Source organism: Oryza sativa, chromosome 3, assembly GCF_034140825.1.
Source record: "Oryza sativa Japonica Group chromosome 3, ASM3414082v1".
NCBI classification, from domain to species: domain Eukaryota; kingdom Viridiplantae; phylum Streptophyta; class Magnoliopsida; order Poales; family Poaceae; genus Oryza; species Oryza sativa.
Window position 1 is genome coordinate 22,155,131 of NC_089037.1, and position 24,218 is coordinate 22,179,348.

The window sequence follows — 24,218 nt, forward strand, 5'->3', positions numbered from 1 at the left end:
GTATTGTATTCTTACGGATGAAAATAGTACAATTGTTGGAGTGATACTCATCACAGTAGGTTGTGATATTCATGCTAGTCAGTACCACTTAAGATTGTACTTTTGTCGGTTCAAGCACGTGTAAGCGGCGGCCAGTTTTAAACCATGTGACGATGTGACTTTTTGCAATAGTGCTTGTTAATACCCTTATGTAAATGAATTTCACAACGGCCATTTACACCTATATGGTCTTGCCCCTAGCTTATATATATAAAGTGCATGACTAGTTGCTAAATTTGTTCACCTATATATCTAGGCCCCATGCTCTGAAAATACATATCTAGGTCTTAGAAGTTGTTAAAGTATATCATTTTAGTCCCAAATTGCTACGACGCCTCCGGTATCCTAACTGGTGTTGGTTGCCACCTCACGGAAATTCCTTTCAATTTTCCCCTCTTATTTTTTTCTTTTCCTCTGTTTTTTGTTCTTTTTTTTTAATCTTCTCCTCTTCCCATGCACGGCTCATATACATGAAGGGGCTCAAGGATGGTGGCAACCCGGGTGACCGCTTGAGGGCCCATGACCATGGCAGAGCCCATCTGTGGTGACTGAATACGAGCTCAATAGAGGCGATAGGGTGAAGAGTTTGGGGGGGGGGGGGGGGCGAGCTCGAGGGCCCGCAGCAAGGGCTAACTCGGTGATGGCGACTAGGGACAACCTCCAACTTCGGTATCCATTGTTCGTGCCATGCATGGTGTTTTGGGTCTGGATCTCGGCCCGGACCTTTGCCCCTACACCAAACAACAGCTCCCAAGGATGTAGACGACACCGTGCATGATCCCCCTCTCGTGGAGGTGACAACAAAGCAGAGGAGCCACTCGTTATTGTTCCCTTCATCCCAATGACAACATGGACAAGTTTATGGCGATGACCTTGACGACAACAATTGTAGTGGAAAATGAGAAAAAAAGGGGAAAAAAAGGAGATAAGATGGACAAGGAAAAATACAAAAGAAGAAAAGAAGGAAAAGGAAATTCCTAAGTGGGACCCATTTCAGTCAGTGTAGAGTTAGTAGTGATGCTATATCAGCGTCCGTGTGGCACATTAACACCATGTAGAATCCTAGAGGGATCCGTGCAATTTCAGACTGAAATGACACGTTAACCAGTTAATAACTACATCTATTTTTGATTGTATGAAAACAGATAACATAAACGAACAAGTTTAGGCTCTGTTCGTATGAGCAAGTTTGGAAGCTTTCCAGGGATTTACGAACCTGAGTACTGTAGCTGCTACTGTAGTATATTACTGTAGCAGTTGACGGACGAGATGGCGTCCACCGCGCCGTTGGAGCGCCGACACTTTCCGTCGTCGAGAGAAGGATGGCTGTCACACCCGGAAGTTCTCCTCCTAAGCCTAAAATCGAATTAATAAGAGACCCTAAGAAAATACCGGTGCAAAGCAAGAGTTAACCCTATTAAATCAATGCAAATAATAATCGGAATTGGCATGTAGAATTTTTCTTGAGTTCTACATGTCGAAATTCACTAACAAGATTTTTAGTGGAATTTTCAGAGCTCTCGAAATAATTTTAACCAATTAAAATCGAGCATGCAATATTTTAAATCCCAGGGAAATTCTTTTCCTCCTTTTCTTTTTTCCTTTTCCCTCCTTTTCCTCTTCTTGGGCCGTCGGCACATTCCACCCCGCCGCGCGCGCGCCCTCCTCCTTGTGGGCCGGCCCAAACCGCCCCTCCCTCTCTCCAAGGGACGCCGACAGGTGGGCCCCACCTGTCGGGCCCGTCTCCTTCCTCCAGCCGGCGTCGCCGCGCCCGCAACCGCCGCCGCGTCCACGCCTCCGCCTTCTCCGGGCCGCGTTGGCCACACCCGCGAGTGCGCCGCATCTCCCGCACCCACTTCCCCCTCTCTCGCGCTCGCACCCGCGCCCGAGATGGCCGGGATTCGATTTTCGAATCCCGCCTCTCTCTCCTCCCCCACTCCCCACGTTGGCCGGCAAAATCTCGCCCTACCGGCCACGTCCGGGACTCCCCTCCCCTATTTAAGCTTCCCTGTCGCCCCCTCTCGCTTTTTCCCCATCTCGCCGAACTCCCTCGTGCTCCCCATCGCTCCCGCGCCGTGCAACCACCCGCCGCCGCCGTTTCCGCCACTCCGGCCGCCGCTAGCCGCCACTAGGGTCGCCGCCGCACCGCGCCGTCGCCGCCGTCGGGTTCGCGAGGCTAAGCTTCACCCCGGCCGCCCCTTCCACGTCGGGATTCATCACCGGAATTCGCATCCCCTCGCGCTCCGGTGAGTTCAACCTCTACCGCCGCCTTCGGCCATGAATGCCGGTCGCCGTGGTTCATCTCCCTCCCTCTAATCTCTCTCTTCTCCTTCCTTAGGGCACCCCGAATCCCGTCCGTCGGTTGCCGTCGTCCTCCCGTGGCTCGTCGTCGCCGTTCGCCGTCGTCTTCCTCCGCGCCGGCCACCCTCGGTGAGGCATCCCTCCCCTCTTTTCCCCTTCCTCCCCCCTAGTGTCGCGCCGCCGCTTCAAGTCGCGCGCCGTCGCCTTCGGCCGCCGCCGCCGCCTCCCGTGCCGCCGGTCGCCGCCGCCGTCGGCCGCGTGCCGTCGCCGCTAGCCCTGGCTGGCCGGTCGGCTTTGATGCCGAGCCGAGCCCGGCGGCCGCCTCTATCGCCGCCCGTCCGATCGGCCCCGAGGGCGATCTGGGCCGTCGGTCCCGTGGACCGGCGGTGGACCACCCGCGTGGTCCCGGTCCACGGTGAACCGCCCCCCTTGAGTCGCTGACCAGTGGGGCCCGCCTGTCGGCGCCGCGCCTCCCCCGTGCTGACGTCAGCCCTGGAAAATATTGCGCAATAAATTATTTAAGGATTTTTGTTATAGTAATAAACACATTGAATCTTCTAAAATTCATAACTAATTCATCCGAGCTCCGTTTAAGCCCATTCAAGTCTCAGTAAATCAAGAAAAATGTGTAGAATCCATTAAAAATGGTTTTGTTCTCTGTTTCAGTAGTCTTATAGCCTGTTTGCATTGTTTGCCTTGTATGTCGCTAGATTCCGGCTCTTCCGACGCTCCGGTGTACTTCGAAATAGTCGCCGAGGTTCCTCCAGCAGCAGAGCAAGGCAAGTCATGCTTGTCACTTGATCATATTGATCCTATATTGCAAATGTCCTAATGTTTTCTTTCAAATACCGCATTTGTTTTGCAATTATACTATGGGATGGTTACCTATTGTTACAGCTATGCTTTTTGGATACCATGCTCCTTTGTTAGCTTGGGTTATAACATGATTAGACTTTGGACTAGGAATTGCTTAGCCATGCTTAGTTCAACTAGCACACAATGGGGAAAACTCATTTAAAACCTAGACTATAGGTTTATATGATAATGTTGGATTAGTACCACCGCTCTGGTGTTGGTTAAATAAAATGAATCACATGGTGGGCTGTGGGTGCAAGGTTTTGCTAGTCGCGCCCATAGCAATTAAGGACCGGTTCGCGGGAAACCCTGGAAGAATTTATCGTGCTTACCACAAGCCAGCGTGGGCAACGGCTGGGCTTGTAGTGTAGCTTTTCTCTAGCTGACGCATCCAGGCAAGGGTGGGCGTGATGGAGCAGGGCGGGCCCTGCGACGGCCTCTGTCGCTTTCGGATTCACCTAGGCACGAGAGGGGACTGCCAGTTGCCCGCTGGGAACGGGGGTGAAACCTGAGGTGTGGTGTGCTTGGCTAGAGGGGGTTATGCGAAGGGTCCTGTCACGACCTCTTTCCGGTATGTCGTGGTGGCATGTCGGCGCACGGAAACGTGTCGTGGGGCTGTGTCTTGTGGGTACAGTTGTACACCTCTGATCAGAGTAAAACTATTCGAATAGCCGTGCCCGCGGTTATGGGCGGTCAACCAGACTCACCGTGATTAGACTCACCTTAGTTTAGTCTAATGAAATTGGATGGTATAGGTGGATGATTGGGCCTGTTGCAACGTGGTGTAACGTTGGATAGTGGACGATTAATTCTGCTTAATTATTACAACTGTTTTCGCATTCAATTCCTGTTTATAAATGCCAGTATTTATGCAAATGAACCTGTTTAGCTATCCCTTGTTGAATCCCTGCATCATACCCCCCCATTCCGGTATGACTTGCTGAGTACAGTGGATAGTACTCAGCCTTGCTCTATTTTCCCCCAATCCCAGAGCTCGAGTATGTATCCGATGGCGGGTTCTCTGAGGAGTAGGCTTCGTCCGTGCCGTCGAGGATACCTGTGGAGTGGTGTTCCCGCTGTAGTTCAAGTCAAGGATTAGCTCCAGTTATCTTTTGTTTTTCCGCTGCATTTATGTAAGACTTTTATAATGTTTGTAAGACATGGATCTGTATGTCAACATTGTCGTTTGTGTACCCCGGCCAGTCCTCGACGGGGGTTTTAATGCACATTCTGCTTGGAATTCTATTCGGGAATTTCTGGGCGTGACAATGGCTGCCGTTGCCGCCGGATGCGCTGCAGGGGGTGTAAATGCGTGGGAGGAATTGGTAGATGCACACAAGAAAACACACCCCGATTTGAAAAAATTGAGAAGAAATGGGAATTGCATTACAGTAGTAATTTCATATGGATTCAATTTCATGTAGTTTCGTTTGAAATAATAGATTGTATGTAGATTGAATTTCGCAATTGTGCTATGCAGTAGCAGAAAACCATTTCGTAATGACGCAGTATTTCTTACCATAATAATTTTCATAATATGTGAAGATTCGGACATAAATTTTGCAATAACATTGATTAATTTTTTGTCTGAAATAATAACGCAAGAATTAAGAAAAAAATGAATTGTGAAACAAATAACACAAGATTCGGTGCATCAAATTTGTTGTTAACGTTATAAAAATAAATGGTAAACCATACAATCTTGAAAATTGAAGTACTGAACATACGACAAGCATTATGGGTAACATCACCTACCTAATGGTAGTTATTGTACGCATCATCAGCAATACAGTCACGCAACATGCTCATAGCGGCCTCGCTATTTGTTGCGTAATACATATGGTCGAATGAATCGTTCAGCAGCGGCACTGGATTGCCGTTGTAGAGAGCATTAGTGAACCGATAGGTCGGATCTTTACTATCCAACCTAAAGTTGTGTAGAGCGAAAGCTGCATGAATGATGCGTGCAGGGATGTCCTCATCTCGGTAATAAGGGATTTCTTTCAATATTTTCCACATCTTTTTTGCGATGACAAATTGTCTTTCCACGATCCCTCGCAACGTGGAGTGTCGATGGTTGAAAGTCTCTTCCCGTCCTACGGGTGGTGGGGCTCCCTCGACCGCAAGTTGATCCCTGTGGTACCGTACATGTGGGTACGGTGCAAGGAATCCCATCCTGGTAGGAAATCCGGAGTCGACAAGTAGGTACCTGCCTGGTTAACGGCGCAGAATTAAATATTAGTGCACATGTGTAGAATTAAATAAAATCAAGACATTTGGCAATAAAAAAAAGTGTATTGACTGATACAACTCACCTAACGGTACCCGTGGGAAATCGTAGGGGTAAGCCTGCACTGCCTCATTGAGAATCCTTTGGTCGTGAACTGATCCAGGCCAGCCAGCATCACAGAAAATAATTCTCCCATCATGATCACATATTACTAGAACATTTCTGGTTGTTATGTGGTGACGGTTCCTGTGTTGCATAGCGCTAGCTGCATTAGGCAGAACTGGAATATGTGTGCCATCCACAGCTCCCACTGATTGGTAGAAAGGCTTGAAAGGATTCTCTTGCAGAATCTGAGGGTTGTAATCTAAGAAGTTGGGATCAACCGGTTTCAATATTTTCCCAGCGAGATCATTCATAGCCTGCAAAACATGGTGGAAGTGAACCGACACTGTCGAGTTGGAGCGGACCCACCGATTGTTCCCGTCTCTGATTGGACGATTTCCACCCATCGTGTACAAGAAAATACCAAGCTTTTCCATGGAACAGACCCCTGCTGTTCCTACAAGACCAAAAGAAGTGACCAATAGATCATGCAAATTGTGTATCTCCTCCGCAGTAAGCCTGAACATTGCCCTGCATTGGCTTCGATTTGCCATCGTGTCCATCATCCAACTGATACCGGTTTGCACCGGTATTCTCCTTGGTGCCCTCTCATTGAAATCAAGGGTAGCAGCCACGTACTCAATGATGGCATCTTCTTCTTTGCTGCTTGTGTGACCGCCTCCATTCCAACTCGATCCACCCGCGCCGTAACTCATCGCCGATTTCCTTTAACATATGAGAACCGGAGAATACGCAATGTTTGTCATAATCAAAAGGATAGAAATTAATAATGGCAGTGATCTATGCAATCGAAGAATTATTTGGATATAAAAGCAATGCAATGGAATACGTAGTTGCTCGAATTGGATATAAAGCCGCAAATGTTTAGGGACTCACAGAATGTAAAAATTGTTAGCACACAGAGTTCTAAACATAAATACTAGTTTATTTGGAAAACATCGCACATCACAACTCAAAGTAAAGTACAGTTTGGTGCCACCAGATGACTGTCCAGTACCACCAGTGCGTATAAATTCCAAGCGCCTAGAGGCGTCCTTGAGTTGAACAAAGCATTTGCAGGTCAATGGGTCACGGAATAGCGCACAAGCAGCATACCACACACTTCCTCCAATTTCATGGCCATCATTTTCCACCAACTCCATGCACGCATCAAGGCCCATAGACTTCTCTGCTTCCATCTAAGCAGCATGACTCTGGTAGCTCTGCTCTCGGATGTCCGCAATCCTCTCCAAAGCCAGTCCAGCGGAGTCGCTTCGGGACTTCTTGGAAGAACTCCCTGAGGCAGGAGTGTTTGCTGCTGGCCTCTTTCCCTTGCCCCGGTCTGCTGCCGTTGGGGGTGGAGTTGGAGGTGGTGGTCTATAAGCAGCAGCGAGCTGCGCCATGTCGATGGTCTGCCACTGAACTGCTCCTTGCGGTGCGGCTGGGGCTGCCCCTGCGACGGCGGAGTGGTTTCCGACAACTGTGCGCCCACTGAATACCGCGTGGTGAAGGTCAATGTGCTTCAGAGGATCATTCCTGAAGCTTAAGACACCTTTATTTTGCTGCAACATAAGTAGACAGTAAAAACAAGTTAGTACAAGGCAAGTGCATTAGGCTTGTGCAAACATTGAACGTAATGAATATGTGCAGTCCAATGTGCATTACTACTAAAATGCTGGCAGTAAATGTGCACATTGGTACCAAGTTATCAAATATAATCAGGAGTACATGTTACAATGGGCCACACATCTGACAGAATGAAAGAAAGATAGTTTGAACATTGTAAACATAAGATAAACTGCATATGTTATATTCTTTGTAGATGAGCACATTTTTGTTCATTCTCTCTATATACATCAGAAAGAAGGTGTGTACAGCTAGTTGAATATGTATTAACATGTTCCTAAATGACTTGTACAAGATCTTTCCTAATTTACTGATACACTGCATATAGATTTTGTTTATGCAGAGAACAAAACCTATGAGCATTACCATGTTACATTGACTGCTACATTGCATAAGCTAATAGAATGCTACATTGTGTAAGCTATATCCTTCACAATTAAACACATGTGAATCTGTTAAAATGCTTTTGAATGTCACATGTACAAGATCATTTACTTCTCGCAATCATTGCCAATCAGTTCATGGTAAATAGTGTAAACATCATTTTGTTAACTTAAATACAAGGGAATGGCACACATTACTAAAAACGACATGACAGTAACAACTATGAAACATATGTGAGCACAATCCTTCCATTTTACTGCAGCTAGTCATTTGTTGGCACACACAACTTGAACAAAAAAATTATTACACCTCACAAAACTGTATTTATAACTGCATGCATGTACTAAATTTCAGATAATACCTCTTGTAGGAAAAATTGTTGGTTCAAAATATTTATTGTCAAGTGTACGTACCGCATTTTTGCTTTCCTACCACTCATCATCGGCAACAATGGCTGATGTATGGGGATCACGACCCAGCCCGCTTGCATGTGATTCTAGCCACACCCACCTGTTGTACCGCTTCTTACACTGCCCCCAAATGTACTCCAATTGAGCCTTGTTCACCTTCTTCTTACACTTGGTGTACATCTTGTGTATTAGGTTCTGCCATGCCTGCGGCTTGGGGGAGTTGGAGGTGATGGTGAACGCTGCCATCTCCTCCAAGCAGCTCTCAAGAAACACACGAACCTCCATATCGGTCCACCGGCTACGGCCATCGCCCATCTACTACGTGCAAGTCAAACAAAATTGAATCGGAAATGAACAAATTAATACAAACCAATACCTTCGATGACTCTTCCTCACGGACGACGTCCCAATCAATCGAACGGCCGACGGTGGCAGGGCTCACTCTTCGAACAAAGTCGATGACGGCTCTAGGAGACTTGGCGCAAACCTTGTAGAGGGCATGCGCGATATGAAGCACGTCGTCGGGAGCAGCCTTGGCGCTGCCAGCGTCGGAGGTGACAGAGTCGGAGGAGTCCTCGCCGGACTCTAGATCGGCGCCGCGGACAGAGATCTCCCCTGTTTGAGGGGATTGAACAATCGTCCCCTCCTCTTGGATCGACAATAGATCCCGCTCTTGCTTCCGCTTCTTCACTCTCGTCTCCATCGGACCACGCACACGCTCGTCCTGAAATAGAGCTGGCTCCTCAACTCCGCCAGCTTGGATGCCTTGATGAGACTCTTCAAGCCAGCACTGTCTGACCTGAGAGGCCGAGAGGACGAGCACACAGGCAGCCAGACTGCCAAAGATGGGCGGCCTGATGGGCGCCGATGCTTGCTGCTTCACAGCGAGCACGCCGGCCAGCTTTTTCTCCCCTCGAGGACGACGCAGACAGCTCGACAGGCGTGGGGCTCTTCCACTTCCCCCCGATTTTGAGCACCTTGAACCGACCGCTGCCGCAAGACGACGCGCGGACGAGAATCGATTGGGGGGGGGCACGGGCCTGCAAGCCACAGTCGAAAGGGGAGGAGGGTGGCTGGCGAGAATCGGGGAGGACGGGAGCCTACAGCGGAGGGGAATCGATTCTCCTCCAGGCCTGCGTCGCATCGACGACCGCGGAAGCAAGAGAGCAACAGCGAGAGGAGGAAGAAAGAGGGATCGAGAGCATTGGATGCCCTAACTCCGACGGAAAAGCCGAGGCGCAAAGGCAACTTCTCACATCCGTTAACGCCGTTAACGTCGCCTCACAAGCCGTCGTTTTGGTACTGTGTGCGGGACCACGCTTCCAGTGCACGGAACATGAACCGGATCAGGACTCGCACATACGAACGAAGCCTTAGAAACTAGTGATGTACTCTACTCTTTTCCAATGGTCTTTATCAGTACTCTGATCTAGACCACATATTTGAAAGTTTCTGGATTTCCGGTACCTCAAATTTTTAAAAGGTTTGGTGACTTTTCTCCTCCATCGTACGATAATCTAATGATTGTGATCATCCTATTGTTTTTTTATTACAATGACGTTCTTTCTTTAGGCAAAAGGTTGTACAATAAATTATTCTAACCTACAAAATTGAATGAAATAAACTTATAGCTTATACACAATACATAATTAAATGAAAAAAATCAAACATGGAGAAAAATAAAGTGAAACCATGGATATATATAACAACAAAAATCATAGTTAAAATAAGTAAAGTTTCACATTGTATAGCTATGCAATTTTAAACTTTGCAAAATGTGTAATTTTAGGAGACTGTAAATTTACAAATTAATATCAGTCACCTCAAATCTAGCAAATCCCTTGTTTACTTTACCACGTTAGTTACTGGCACTAAATATAACTCCTAAATTAATGATTCAAAATTTCTCCAGTGGTGATAATAGTAGTATAGTATAGTAGTACCAGTAGACACGTACTCTTGGCTTTATATAATGCCTAACTCTCAGTGAGCTGCTTGATATTTTTCGGGGAAACCAACGGCGCAGATCCATCAAACGCAATCTTCATAAGCTTCTCAACCGCGGCCTGCGTGGGATGGACGACGTCCCAGAACATGTAGCTCGTCCGGTTGTCGCAGTACACGCTCGCCGGCGAGCATAGGAACATGGCGTTGTTATCTCCTAGGCCACAGCACGCTGCTTTAACCTCCTTATAGCCTATTAAAAAAACAAAATCACTGAATAAAGTGACAAATGTGGAGAATCTTAATCCTAATAAACCATATTCTCTTCACCTTAATATATATAGTAATCTAATTCCTGTATAGATTTATAGTACTACCCCGGTGCCGTCTAATATATGTACTACCTCCTTTTTCTTTAATATATGACACAATTCACTTTTTCACGTAACATTTGATCATTCAACCTATTTAAAATTTTAGTATAAATATGTGAAAGGATAAGTTCGAATTATAATTTCTTTTATGATAAAATAAGTCAAAACAAAATAAATAATATTTATATTTTTTAAATAAGACGAATGATCAAATATCACGTTAAAAAACAATGATGTTATATATTAAAAAGTGGAAGAGGGAGTATAGTAGGTTTGCTATACTTTTAAAATGGAAGGAGTACATACGTACCATGTGCCTCTGGGTAACGAATGGACTGGAGCACCGCGGTGTATGTGTCGAAGAAGGAGTAGGTGAAGTCCGGATGCGTCTCGCTCATGTCGCGGAGGAGCACGACCGCCGCATCGTTTAACCGAGTTGCCATGTAGTTGGCCTGAGCATCACATTCCTTGGTGGGGTTCAGCTCCCGTATCAACGGGCAACATCCCAGCGGTGCTATCCCCACGAAGAACAACCGTCGCATCCCAAGGTCGTACAAGGTCTAAAATCATGATAGATTTGCACTCCTTATTCATATTACATGTCGTTTTGATTTCTTTTATCAAACTTATTTAAGTCTAAACTAATTTTATAAAAAAAATATAGTAGCATTTCCAATAGAAAACAAACAAATTAACAAAATATATTGAATTCTATATTACATAAACTAATTTGGCATTTTAGGTATTGTAAATTTTTTCTATAAAGTACGAAGGTAGCCCGCATATATACGTGGGCATCTTATTTAATGTGCGTGAAGTTTTATTATGAATGTTCATGTTAGAGTGACTGTTAATTTAAATATTCTTTTACTATATCCTAAACTAAAATTAAACTTATTTGATGTGTTTTGAACGTTGGTTATGATTTTTTTTTCTAATTATTACCATTGCAGCATATAAATTCTATACTAAAATTATTTGAAACCGTGCAATTTTCAATTTATGAGAAAATACTGTGTTAAAATAATATATGTGATTCTAATGAGAAAATTTTGGGTATTTCGTCTCCCCAGAAGGATATCGTACCAAAAAAATTTACCAAAAAGTCCAATTTTTTGATAGATTCTATATAAAACTTTAGATATTTCAATTTTATTTGTCCTGGTAAAATGTTTGAATATTAAGATTTTATCTAATTTTAGAGTACACGTATCTATTTAGAAATGCTTATAGGATGTTTACTGGGGATGGAGGTTTGGGATGCTTTTTTTAAGAAAAATGATAGATCTAACGACCTAAAATAATGTGCCTATCAAATCAATTAGAAACCGATGGTCAAATTTTTTTTTTAATTCCGTAGTTCCACGTAGTGGTTTAGAAATATTTGTATGTTGTTTAATAGACTATAAATATTAATGGATAAAGGGATAGAGGGAAAGCTGGCTGGACTTATTAGCTAGGTCGAGGTCTACATGTGGGTTTTTTTCCCCGTGAAAGTAATTTTAATTTCAATTATTACGAGGACAGAAAGAGGAGAGCGATATAGTAACGGAGGGAGCATACATACATGTGTACGCCGCATTTAGGCAGCTGGGACAGTGGGAGTTTTTGTTTTTTTTAATATATATAGATCAAGGTAGTTTTGTTTTTAAATAGATTTATTGATCTAAAATAATGGTACACCAAATTAAATAAAAATCGATGATTATATTACTCTATTTTATTAAAGTGCCATGTGACGACTCGGAAGCAATGACGCATGGTGGCTTAGAAGCGTTCATAAGAAGTTTAATAAAATTTTAGTATATAATAGGTAGAAGGCTTGGTCAAACTTAAGAAAGTTTGAAATGAAAAAAAAATATCAAAATGATTTATAAAATGAAATGGAGATAGTAGTAAGCACATGGAGAATTGTATGGAGAGCAACGAAGGTGATGTGATGTTACTAAATCCATAAACATTTGAGAAAATTCGAAAATTTTGGTCCAGCCGGCCGGTGGGGGTGTCTGAAATTACTGTTTCGAAACCGAAACTGCAAAAACCCGGCCTGATGTTACGTTGACCTTAATTGCAAGATCGTTTTGCAAGCATAAGTATACGTACCTGCAGCTGGCGTTTGAGGGTATTTTCCAGATTGCTGACGATCTCATCTCGGGAGCGTAGGAGCTCGCTGACGGGACTCAGCAGGAGGTCGTTGATGATGTCGTTGCCGCCGATGGCGACGACGAAGAGCGATTTGGCAAGGTGGGCCTTGGCCCCAGGAATGCCCAGCTGCTTCCCCAGCGCCTCGTGGACTCTGTGGTAGTCCCCCTCTATCTGCTCGTCGAAGCTGATGCACTGGGCCTGCATGCGCCGTACTAGAATTAAATACTCATGTAATAATTAATATAGAATTAAATACTCATGTAATAATTAATTGATGGATTAATAAGTATGTAACCTGTAATTAAATTTCTGATTCATACATATTCTGTTCGTGTTACACTAAAAATATATTCAAAATTTTCTTGAGCCTCAGTGTGGTGCTCTCTATTATTATTGGAAGACAGTATGAACCGTTGATCTCATTTAATCGAAGTGTTAAAATTTATTTGTACTACTACCACTATTAGCAGTAATAGAAATGTGGAGGGGTATATTGTAACAAAAAATGTATAAAAGGGTATAATCATCATTAGCAGTAACTAAACTTTTTCCCTCTTTTTTGGCTTTTTCGATGAAATATATTTAGCCGGGAAAAAACATATATAAATGACAAAGTAAATCATAATTATTGTATTAGTAAATTACTATTTTACCTATAATAATATACTGGTAGTATAATATTATAGGTAGAGAGCACCGAAACATCACTCAATTTTCTTTATTTCGACCCTAGTATTAAGTTGTAGTACTACCAGGTTTGTGAGATTAGACACCCCTGCTCCTCCTGAAGCAAAATTGACACCCTTCAGATATACGGAGCTGTTCATTGGTTTGCTGCTTATAGAGAGGTATGGAGGAGGGCTGGGCACCCCGAGACTGATAGCTGCAATGTGGAAAAAAGGTTAAAAAAAAAGACAACAAAAAGAGATATATATATATATATATAAACACACACACACCAACGAAATTTTTTTTTGAGTAGAGATAAAGCAAAAATAATGTCAAGTTTCAAAAGATCTATCTATCTTCTATTTTATTTTATATACTAAAAGTCCATGAAACTTCCTACAAACGCTCTCAAGCTGCCACGTGGTGCTTCTAAAAACGCTCCAAAGTCGCCACGTGGCGTATTGATAAATCCTAAAAATTCTAAGTAAAAAACAAAACATCTAACCGTTGATTTTCTTTTAATCGGGTAGACCCATTATTTTCAACCATTAGATCTATTTTACAAAATTACCAAATCAACCACCGTTAGATCTATCTTGCGAGTACAAAATTACCAAATCAATTTATCTCTCTTAAATTATCCCTCGGTCCGTGTACCTGTACAGCATGTACGTTTGTACGTACGTATCATCCCACCCTACTTCTTTTTCTATTTTTTTCTTTTTTATTTAGATTAGATGAAAAACGAAAATAAATAATTCAAGTCCATTCACAACCATTGATTTTCCATAAAACATGGTGGACTAATTAGATTTTTGTTATTAAACAATTGAAAGGCCCACGTGTGCCACGTCCTCCCTTCCATCATGTACATGCGTACTTAGTACATACATGTATATATCGGTCCCTCTACCCATTCGGTTCCCTCTCTCTATGATGTATTATTAGCCATCAAATCGTATTCACAATGGTTGTGTAGAGCCTCACACATTATATATAAAACGTTCCCAAATGAATTATCTATCACATAATGCAAATATATTGGAGTATACAAACCCATCAATTTACCATAGCCTTATGTCCCATATAATCCATTTATTAATAAATAATGAAAATCTATACCAATCTTACTTGCTTATTGATAATTTTTTTTTAAAAAAAGTTGACACATAGGGTGTAATGATGTCACTATTTGTCATATCATACATTTGAACTTAAAATAATATTTGTATAAAATAAAACAAAAGTGTAAAATGAACCAATTCTAGAAAACCTTATAATTTCTTAGAACCATTGTGGTTCATAACTTTCCCTTAAATTGAGATAACCATGCATAACCACTTCATCATTTTTAAGTGACTACATATCAATAGACTTCTCTCTGTTCTATGCCATAGCAGAAGATAGTTGGCTTTGAATATTATATTTCTTACTATTAAATTTGGGTTTTAACACTCGGGTTGACTAAATGTATTTAAACAAATATATAGATCACACATATTATAGGAAGCGAGGTCTAGAATATATCTACTCTATATTTTTATTGATTCATACATAAGTACGTATAAAAAATTGCATCAATTGTGAACCAATTAAAAGAAGGAATAAAACACATTTATTATAAATAACCTTTTTGAGAATTTTTTTTAAATAAGAGCCCAAAACATTTAATTAAAAATAAAAACAACACCTTACTTTAATTTGGATTAAGACCTACGTCTTCTTAAATGATAAAGATGATTAACTTTATAGATAGGTGCTTATATAGATGAATCAAATTTACATATTGTAAACTAACAAATATCTTAAAAGAAACATTTAAGCAATGATTCATGAATGCCCGCGCGAATGCGCGAGCTACCATCCTAGTTGTGAGAATAACAATCAGTCAGTGCTGGATCGGACCTGCCAACATGTTCATATTGGCGTACAAATTAAACGGAGGGGGCTCAGATCTGGTTTTCCCAAACCTCGAGCTCTCTACTATTTGATTCAAACAATTCGTCCGGAAGATTCCATTAATTTTAGACTTAAGTTCCAGTATATATGCAACCCCATGTCCGGAAGTTTCATTTTAATTTCATAAACTCGAACTCTCTGTCATTAAATAATTCCTACTAAGCTGGATTTTCTGATCTAAGCGTTGCACAAGCGCTTTCCCTTTTGGGTTGCCTCTGCAGCTTAGGAGGGTGCCTGCGAAAATCCCATTTTACTGTTTGTATATTTCAATATTATATACTCCCTCCGTATTTTAATTTTAATGTATGACGCCATTGACTTTTTAACTAACGTTTGACCATTCGTCTTATTCAAATTTGTTATGCAAATACAAAAATACTTATGTTAGGCTTAAAGAACATTTGATGATAAATCAAGTCACAATAAAATAAATGATAATTACATAATTTTTTTGAATTAGACGAAAGGTCAAACGTTTGTTAAAAAGTTAACGGTGTCATACATTAAAATACAGAGGGAGTAACACTTTTAATACAATACATAAATATCGGTAAAACACATATGCATATGCACATGAATACATTTGGTGATAACTGAAAAACTAAAAAAAAAAAAACCATACTCTCGTCAACATAGGGGCTGATTGAAACGCTAGCTACTGCAGTGCTAGGCTGTGGCCGTTTTTAGTTGCTGTCGCCTGCACGCTGCTGTAATAGCAAGCACTACCGAAAACACCTATTGTGTTAGGTGACCATTGCTTATTCATGGAATAAGCCAAACGGCATATTTAAAAACGAAAAGTAATTTATGAATAAAACTTTTATATACGTATTCTTATCGATTTAAAAGCAAAGTCTAGCAAATAAACTTTGATGAAAAACCTCAAAATCAACTTCAAATTTAAGATTGAAAATTTAAATTTTAGCTGATAAGTATAAGTATAAACGAAAAGATGAGGCACTTAGATTTGCAATCATGCTTAAACATTCTAGGACGACACATATCCTCCACGTAGGGTGCGAGCGTCCATAGCACATGAAAACAGTTTGACATAAAAATACGCTGTGGACAATGGCCGTACGTACGTGTACGCAGCGATCGATCGATGATGATGGATATATACTCACCGATTAAATCGACGAAGTTGTAGCCATTGCTGAACCTGCCGGTGGGCTTTCCCCCCGGGTAGTCGATGCCATTGTGAGGGAAGTTGGCCTTGAGCAGCGAGTGCAGCAGGTAGTTGTTGTTCCCTACGTCTGCCTGCGAGTCTCCGAGCACGTAGATCGCCGGGACAGCGCCGCGCGCGCACGTTAGGCAGCAAGCAGCCAAACACAGGAGGACGACGACGACGCAGACGCCGCCGGAGGACAATGTGCAAGAACCCATCGTCGCTCGCTCGCTCCTTCGTTCACAGCGGGTGTGCATGCATGTGTATGCTGAAGCTAAGCTACTAGCTAGCCTGCCCTATTGAAGCTATACTACACATAGTTAATTTTTCCTCTGATTCCCCTTTACTTTCGGCATGTTATTTAATTTAGAACTTCCCTATTTTGTTTGGCTCTAGCCAAGCAAGCGCTCTGCGCGGTGGCGAAGTTAATCGATTAGCGGTGGCGAAGTTTTACGGTGCCTAACCATGCATGGTTTGCTTAAGAGCAAGGGTCTTCGTAGTTTTCTTAAGAGCAGGTACATTAGTCAGGCGACACTAAGTCCACGTAGATAGCAATGGTGATATAGGGAAAAGAGCTAAAGAGAGAGAACATGCATGAGCTGGCGCGAGCGGACGACAATTTTATCATCGGGCTGCAACACGCATCTCTAGATAAAAACGTTGGACGTGAGAGAGTGAGAGAAATGCTGCTATGCAAAAATTGCAACATAGGATCGATGCTGCAATTTTTTAATAGTGATGTGAAGCATATAGGACCCAACAATACAACTAGATGTTGCGTGTACAAGCTGCAAAGTAAGTTATAGATGAGTTGGACATAATTGGAGCTAAATTACCTTATTATTGATCATGCTCTAAGAATTATAGATCTTGCGAAAGTAGTACATACATGCAGGCACTGACACAAGAGATCATTTATAATGATCATACCGTATGCTCAGGGCGTTCACAGTGTGCCAGAAGAATTTGGCCTGCCTCACGTGCCATGGGCTAAAACCACACCTTAAAAAAAATTGTCTCCCACAATGCATGGGTCTCTATGTGTGGCTTCGTTTTTTTGTTTTAGCCCCTCATATTTTCTATTTTAGCCCTTTCTATTTCTCTATTAACAAGATGGCACCTCTCCCTTCCCTCTCCATCACCGGTTCTTCTCCCCTCCCTCCCTGTTGACGACACCTCTCCCTCCCCTCCCCATCGCCGACACCTGTGGCGATGAGTAGATCGGGGTGACCGCCGACCAGATCGGGGTAGTGGCGTAGTGCACGGGCTACGAGGTCCCCACGGTGGCTTGGGCCTACGCCGCTGCTGAGCTTCGCCCCTCGGAATCCGGCGGCGGCTCGTGCCGACGAGGCCTGCAAGGCTATGTGCCTCTCCTCCATCTTTTGTCTTCTCTTCTTTCTCCGGTTAGCGGCGGCTGGAAAGGTAGGCCCCTCTTCCCCCATCTCGCTGTTGCTGCCCCTTTTGTTCTCTTACCGGAGTTGGGTGAGGTACCCGCGGTGGCTTGTGGGAGTGGGGGTGTGCCGTGTGGGGGCCGGACAGCATCGCAGGTCCAATGCAGACTCTATCCCGTCGCTCCGCCCATCACGCGGCCTCACCTAACACGAGGTTCGCGCGTCATAGTTTGGTAGCACGTTCCTCGCAGGAGCGCAGCAGTGGCGAGAACGTGGCAGTCCAAATCTCTGTTGGCGTCTCGAGGGCTGAACGTCACGGTGATGCAGTGTGAACGCCCTCACCCGGGGAATAATAGTGCCTTGCTATTTTTATAGCAACCGCCTGGATGTCTATGGGTGAGCTAGAGTGTTGGTGCATCCGAATACACCAAAAAGTTTACAGCCTAGTTATTTCACATTCGACAAAAAAAATTGGTAAAAATCGTATCAAATTTTCAGCCACCGAATGGGCTATACGATCTATGCATGTTGTATTGGGTAAAAATCAGAGGACATTGCGCGAGGTGAGGGTCAAACTGACAACCGCAGGCAGCCCCCACTAAGCCAGCACAACTTTTGAATTTTTTAGGGACGTAAGTACATGCGAATTATATTATAATTACACCATAATTATATATATATATATTTATCGTAGTTATATTTGATATATTTTTAGAGGGATTTTTGCGTTGAATGTTAGATCGATTATCCCAAAAATATCAGCTATCAAAATATATTTTTGACTCAATATATATATTACTAATAAACGTACTATAATTAACTAGCTAATGAATGGCCTTGAGATATACACTCACCGAGTAAGTCGACGAAGTTGTAGCCATTGCTGAACCTGCCGGTGGGCTTGCCCCCCGGGTAGTCGACGCCATTGTGAGGGTAGTTGGCCTTGAGCAGCGACGCCGGCAGGTAGTTGTTGTTCCCTACGTCCGCCTGCGAGTCGCCCAGCACGTACAGCGCCTCGACTGCGCCGCGCGCGCACGTAGTTAGGCAGCAAGCCAAAGCCATCAGGAGGGCCACGCATGACTGTTTCAGTGCGCACCAGGAGGAAGAAGAAGAAGCAGCCATGGCCATGGCTAGCTAGTTCACAGCGTCAGCGTCACGGACCCACGTACTCCGGTGTTTTGAATAGTCGGGTAAGACATTTAGCGATGAGTCTGCTCCTATCCAGATATCGAAAACCCTCGGCTCACTCACTGTCACCGGAGGAGTGGTGAAATGTGAATGAAACTGAGGGCTTACATTTATAGCCTGTTCTAATTGGTACGCACGAAGACGCGCTAGCTAGCTGTCCAAATTACCTATGCCAACTTAATTATAATTGGAGGTGTAGTGGGCTCGTATTGATATCCTGGAAACATGCATGCATGGATGCTCCTGAGTCCTGATTAACTGCAGACATTGGCGTACTGTCACGTACTCCCTCCGTTTCAAAATATTTGACACTGTTAACTTTTTAGCACATGTTTGACCGTTCGTCTTATTCAAAAATTTTTGTGAAATATGTAAACCTATATGTGTACATGAAAGTATATTTAACAATAAAGCAAATGATATGAAAAGAATAAATAATTACTTAAATTTTTTTAATAAGACGAATGGTCAAACACGTACTTAAAAAAAGTCAACGGTGTCAAATATTTTGAAACGAAGGGAGTAATAACCAGCACGTACATGCATGTCACGCGTTCTGATCATTATTATACGTTGTACCTAAAGAAGAAGGTGCAACAAAATTAGACTAAGATAATCTTTGCATCACATCAGCAGTACTATGAGCGAGCAAATTTAATACAAATGGAAAGTGCTCGGATCAGCTTATCTGCACGACTAATCCGGAAATGCCCTGTTCCCAGCACATGTCGCGAATCCATCCGTGATCCTTTTGCTCTCACGATTTTGGAACAAAAAAACTATTTGTCCGTTTCACAATGTAAGTCATTTTAGTTTTTTCCATATTTATATTGGTGCTAATGAATCTAGATAGATATATATGTCTAGATTCATCAACATCAATATAAATATGGAAAATGTTAGAATGACTTACATTGTGAAACGGAGGGAGTAATTAAGGTTCCGAAAATGCTATACGTCCAACCGACGCGTACGACCAGCGCACGACTACGTCATTGGCCGTCCGCCGTCCGTAACTTCTGCAACGATCGCTAATTCAATTGGGCTTGCGCCGTGTATTTCGCCGTTGAGTCGTACGCTGGTCGGACGTATAGCAGCGTTGTTAAGGTTCATACATTGACTTTTTGAAATGTGGGCTGTTAGCTAGCTGTTTGCTAATTATACCACGCGTGCCATAATAATACACTCAATGATTTAATAAAATTGTGCTAATTAAGGGCTTAAGGCTCACTGATGATCTGCATCTTAATTACTAAGCAGGGCCATGTGCGATATGTTGACTCCGATAAGCATTCGGTTACTGAGATCACCGCCAGATCGAGGCATGCATGCATGCGATGGCAGCTGATCATAGAGCATGGCCAAAATTCGGAAGATGGTCATGAAGATAATGTGTTACACCCTCGCTAATTAGCTTGATGGAAACCTAGCTAATTAGTGTTTGCCGTGGAAATTTTCTAAGATACTCCCTTTATTTTAAATTGATCTATATATAGTTTTTTAGGTTATTCCTAAATTATCATTATATTTATGTGCATTCATTAAGCCTATTCGTTGGAGTATTTGTGCATTAATATTGGAGTAAATGGACATTGATACATGTATCCATGCACACAAGTATTTATAACCCACATGCAATATCTTGATTTGCTATTGAATAGAAAATAATGGGATGGTGTATGCATCGAGCTTGTTTTTAGAGTAAATATAGTATGAGAGAGTTATTAGTTTTTCTTGGTTTTGGTGTACCTATGAAATATGTAGATCAATTTAGAATGGAGGGAGGGAGTAATGTGTTACACACTCGCCGAGCGAGGATTAATTGATTTGCTAGGTAGTTAGACGGCTTGACTGCCATGTTGTCAGCTTATTTACTAAATCATTCAATTAATTAGTTGCTCAAAAATACATTTCCCAAAAAAAACTTATTCCATTGTATAGTAAGACCACTTATTTCATTATTTTATTATTTTCTAAAAATATCTAATTTATCCCTATAATGAAATATGTAATCCACAGAAATAATCCAGTCACCAATCCATTTTAAATTTATAGACTTCGATGTAACCTATTTCTTAGATCAACTATGTACAAGATAGAAGGCTAGAAACTTTTGAGATAATATAGCTTATCAAAAAAAAACAGAGAGAAAGCTAGCAATAATACTGTCGACGTTTGATGTCGCGGTTCTGGTATTTACATAGTATGAGGATCGTTGTTAGTAGGATATATGCGAGACTGAGGTAAACGAGACGGAGATAGAGATTTTTATATAGGTTCGGGTCCCTGAATTATCAGGTAATAACCCAACATCCTGTTGGCCGAAACCGGTCGTTGCTCTTTATTCACCATAATCACACCAGTACAATATTTGGGGTAGCCTATCTAACTGTTGTCGACATGGCGGTCTGAAGTTCTGACTCGTAGTCGACAACAGGGTAGTCTTCCTTCTCGAATCCGTGCCCGGCGAGATCAGAGATAGCGCTTCCGTCTCTCCTGACAGTATCCAGAGACACCGTAGGGGACTAGTCGTGCTTATCCCTGAAGTCGATATCCGGCGTCTTGTCTTGGCGTATGTTGGCTTGTATGTTGATCTTGTGTCTTGATCTATTATTCCGTAGATTGTGGTGGGTGTTGATTGAGGTGGTCGTCGATTGTCCGTGTCCCCTCTCCTCCTAGGGGGCCTTGTATTTATTCCCATAGGTGTTCCCTTGTCCAAGTAGAACTAGGAAAAGCAATATGTATATAATCCGAGCAGTCCTTGTCGTTTCCATGTAGAACACTGGTTGTCTTTCCTTATCCGGAACTCCCTTTATATCCGAAGTCAGTTTCCGTATAAGACATGGTATGTGGTGGGTCCTGCCGAGATTTAGTCGACTACTATTAGGTATGTGGTATCCATAACCATGACAGTAGCCCCCGACTTCAATGCAAATGAACGAATTCATATTCTCGACCGCTGACCATGGAGTAACTGTTATCGAGCTCAAGTGACCGTTCTCGGTGAGTTCAGAGATAACGTTAGACTTCCTTTATCAGCCTCGTGCGGGCACCTAAAGGGTTTGTCTTGAGTCAATCTCCGACGTCAACCAAGAAAGTACATAACATACGACTAAGTCTCCCGTCTTGCTGTAATCGAGAATTTGGATTGAAGTCAAAAAGTTTTATCTCGGCGGGTACACCATCTCTTTATTCCGTATTCCTTGTCGAGATCCAGCAACCGTTCTCGAGCGATCGAGAAGGCGTAGAGTCTGCGACGGAGCCTTGTCAACATTTGTCGTACTCGCCTTAGTCGATCTTGGTGTAGAACCATAGAGACATGGAGTTTTCCACAATGTCGAATAGAATTTTCCAGAAATCAATACTCAGAAAAGAATATCAAATAGAAATAGCCCCCGAGCAAACGCTCAAATGGTGACATGTTATAATTTGTATGGAAAACTAAAAATGAATTAAATTTACCGACCAATGTTTTATATATGAGCGTCTTCTCTCTTACCGACTTTGATCAGTCAGTTTGTAGAGTCATACACTCTCCCTAGCCCCCAGCCTTGTCGTCGGAGAATCGTTCTCGGAGGACAAGGCTCTTGGACCCTTGACCTGCCTTGGTTGAACAAGCACTGATCCTAGCCCCCAGCTGTGAAGTTGGAAAACTCAATTTCCGATTACACGGCTTGGTTAATACGCACGGCGAGAACTCTTATACGACCAGATCTTACTTGGTCTTTTGTCTCTACAGGATCCGACAAGGCCTTATCGGCTCTGGGCGTCCCCAGCCGAAGTTCCCTTAGGTTCCTCGGAGGCCTTGTCAAGACGGCGTAAAGGGACAGTAGGATAGGTTTCAACACTAGGTGTCGTCGTGGTAAGGGATCTCTGGGTAAAACACTTAGCATTATTGTGTACCTGATATCAACTTTTGTTGAGGTAGAGGTAATAGGAGAATCGTTACACCTCTGGTCGAGGACCAGGTAGTAGCCCCAACTCGACCACTTGAAGTAAAGGTAGTGGGAGAATCACTACACCACTGGTCGAGGACCAGGTAGTAGTCGTATCTTGACCACTTAAAGTGGAAGTAGTGGGAGAAACGCTACACCGCTGGTCGAGGACCAGGTAGTAGTCGTAAATTGACCACTAGAAGTAAATGTACGAGATATCGCTACGATTAACTGGTTGAGAACCAGTGAGTAGGTGTCTCTCGATCATTTGGAGTCGTGGTACGAGGACCGCTACGCTGTCGGTCGAAGATCAGTCGTAGCTGTTCCTCAACCATCTGAAGTTAAGATGCGAGAGATTGCTACGTTTTACTAGTTCGAGAAATAGCGAGCGAGTAGAATTATCTCTTGAACACCAATGGAAGTTGCGGTGTGAGAGATTGCTACGTACTGGTTCGAGAACCAGCGAGCGAGTAGAATTATCTCTCGAACACCAATGGAAGTTGCGGTGTGAGAGATTGCTACGTACTGGTTCGAGAGCCAGCGAGCGAGTAGAATTATCTCTCGAACACCAATGGAAGTTTCCGGTGCGAGAGATTGCTACGTACTGGTTCGAGAGCCAGTGAGCGAGTAGAATTATCTCTCGAACACCAATGGAAGTTTCGGTGCTAGAGATTGCTACGTACTGGTTCGAGAACTAGTGAGCGAGTAGAATTATCTCTCGAACACCAATGGAAGTTTCGGTGCGAGAGATTGCTACGTACTGGTTCGAGAACTAGTGAGCAAGTAGAATTATCTCTCGAACACCAATGGAAATTGCGGTGCGAGAGATTGCTACGTACTGGTTCGAGAGCCAGCGAGCGAGTAGAATTATCTCTCGAACACCAATGGAAGTTTGCGGTGCGAGAGATTGCTACGTACTGGTTCGAGAACCAGTGAGTGAGTAGAATTATCTCTCGAACACCAATGGAAGTTTCGGTGCGAGAGATTGCTACGTATTGGTTCGAGAACCAGGGAGCAAGTAGAATTATCTCTCGAACACCAATGAAAATTGTGGTGCGAGAGATTGCTATGTACTGGTTCGAGAGCCAGCGAGTGAGTAGAATTATCTCTCGAACACCAATGAAAGTTTGCGGTGCGAGAGATTGCTACATACTGGTTGGAGAACCAGTGAGCGAGTAGAATTATCTCTCGAACACCAATGGAAGTTTCGGTGCGAGAGATTGCTACGTAATGATTCGAGAACCAGGGAGCGAGTAGAATTATATCTCGAACACCAATGTAAGTTGCGGTGCGAGAGATTGCTGTGTACTGGTTCGAGAACCAGCGAGCGAGTAGAATTATCTCTCGAACACCAATGGAAGTGCTAGAGTTGTTTTATTACATGTGTATCTCATGTGGCCAGCATGACTCACATACCCAACTTATAACATATCTGGATGTCCGTTCGCAATCATGTCAGGTGATCAAGCCGACGACGTTCGCGAGGAATTATCCGTTA

The 24,218-nt window shown here is 43.1% G+C and overlaps 1 protein-coding gene and 1 pseudogene across 3 annotated transcripts; both read right to left on the reverse strand.

The window, feature by feature from the left end:
* Positions 1 to 159: 159 nt before the first annotated feature.
* On the reverse strand, positions 160 to 16,660 carry LOC4333323 (GDSL esterase/lipase At5g37690). 3 transcript variants are annotated; one of them, XM_066309104.1, is made up of 6 exons: positions 16,166 to 16,660; positions 13,163 to 13,293; positions 12,369 to 12,608; positions 10,576 to 10,825; positions 9,905 to 10,144; positions 160 to 911 (listed from the first exon to the last, which is right to left on the reverse strand). In XM_066309104.1, exons 1-5 carry the CDS (start codon positions 16,461 to 16,463, stop codon positions 9,924 to 9,926), a joined length of 1,140 nt encoding a protein of 379 aa, XP_066165201.1. In that variant the 5' UTR covers positions 16,464 to 16,660; the 3' UTR covers positions 160 to 911; positions 9,905 to 9,923. The 3 variants fall into 3 exon arrangements, with proteins under 3 accessions (XP_066165201.1, XP_066165200.1, XP_015630067.1); XM_066309103.1 differs by having other exon boundaries at positions 815 to 1,126; XM_015774581.3 differs by lacking the exon at positions 160 to 911 and having other exon boundaries at positions 9,672 to 10,144.
* Positions 6,421 to 8,262, reverse strand: LOC107278072 (uncharacterized; annotated as a pseudogene).
* Positions 16,661 to 24,218: the final 7,558 nt, after the last annotated feature.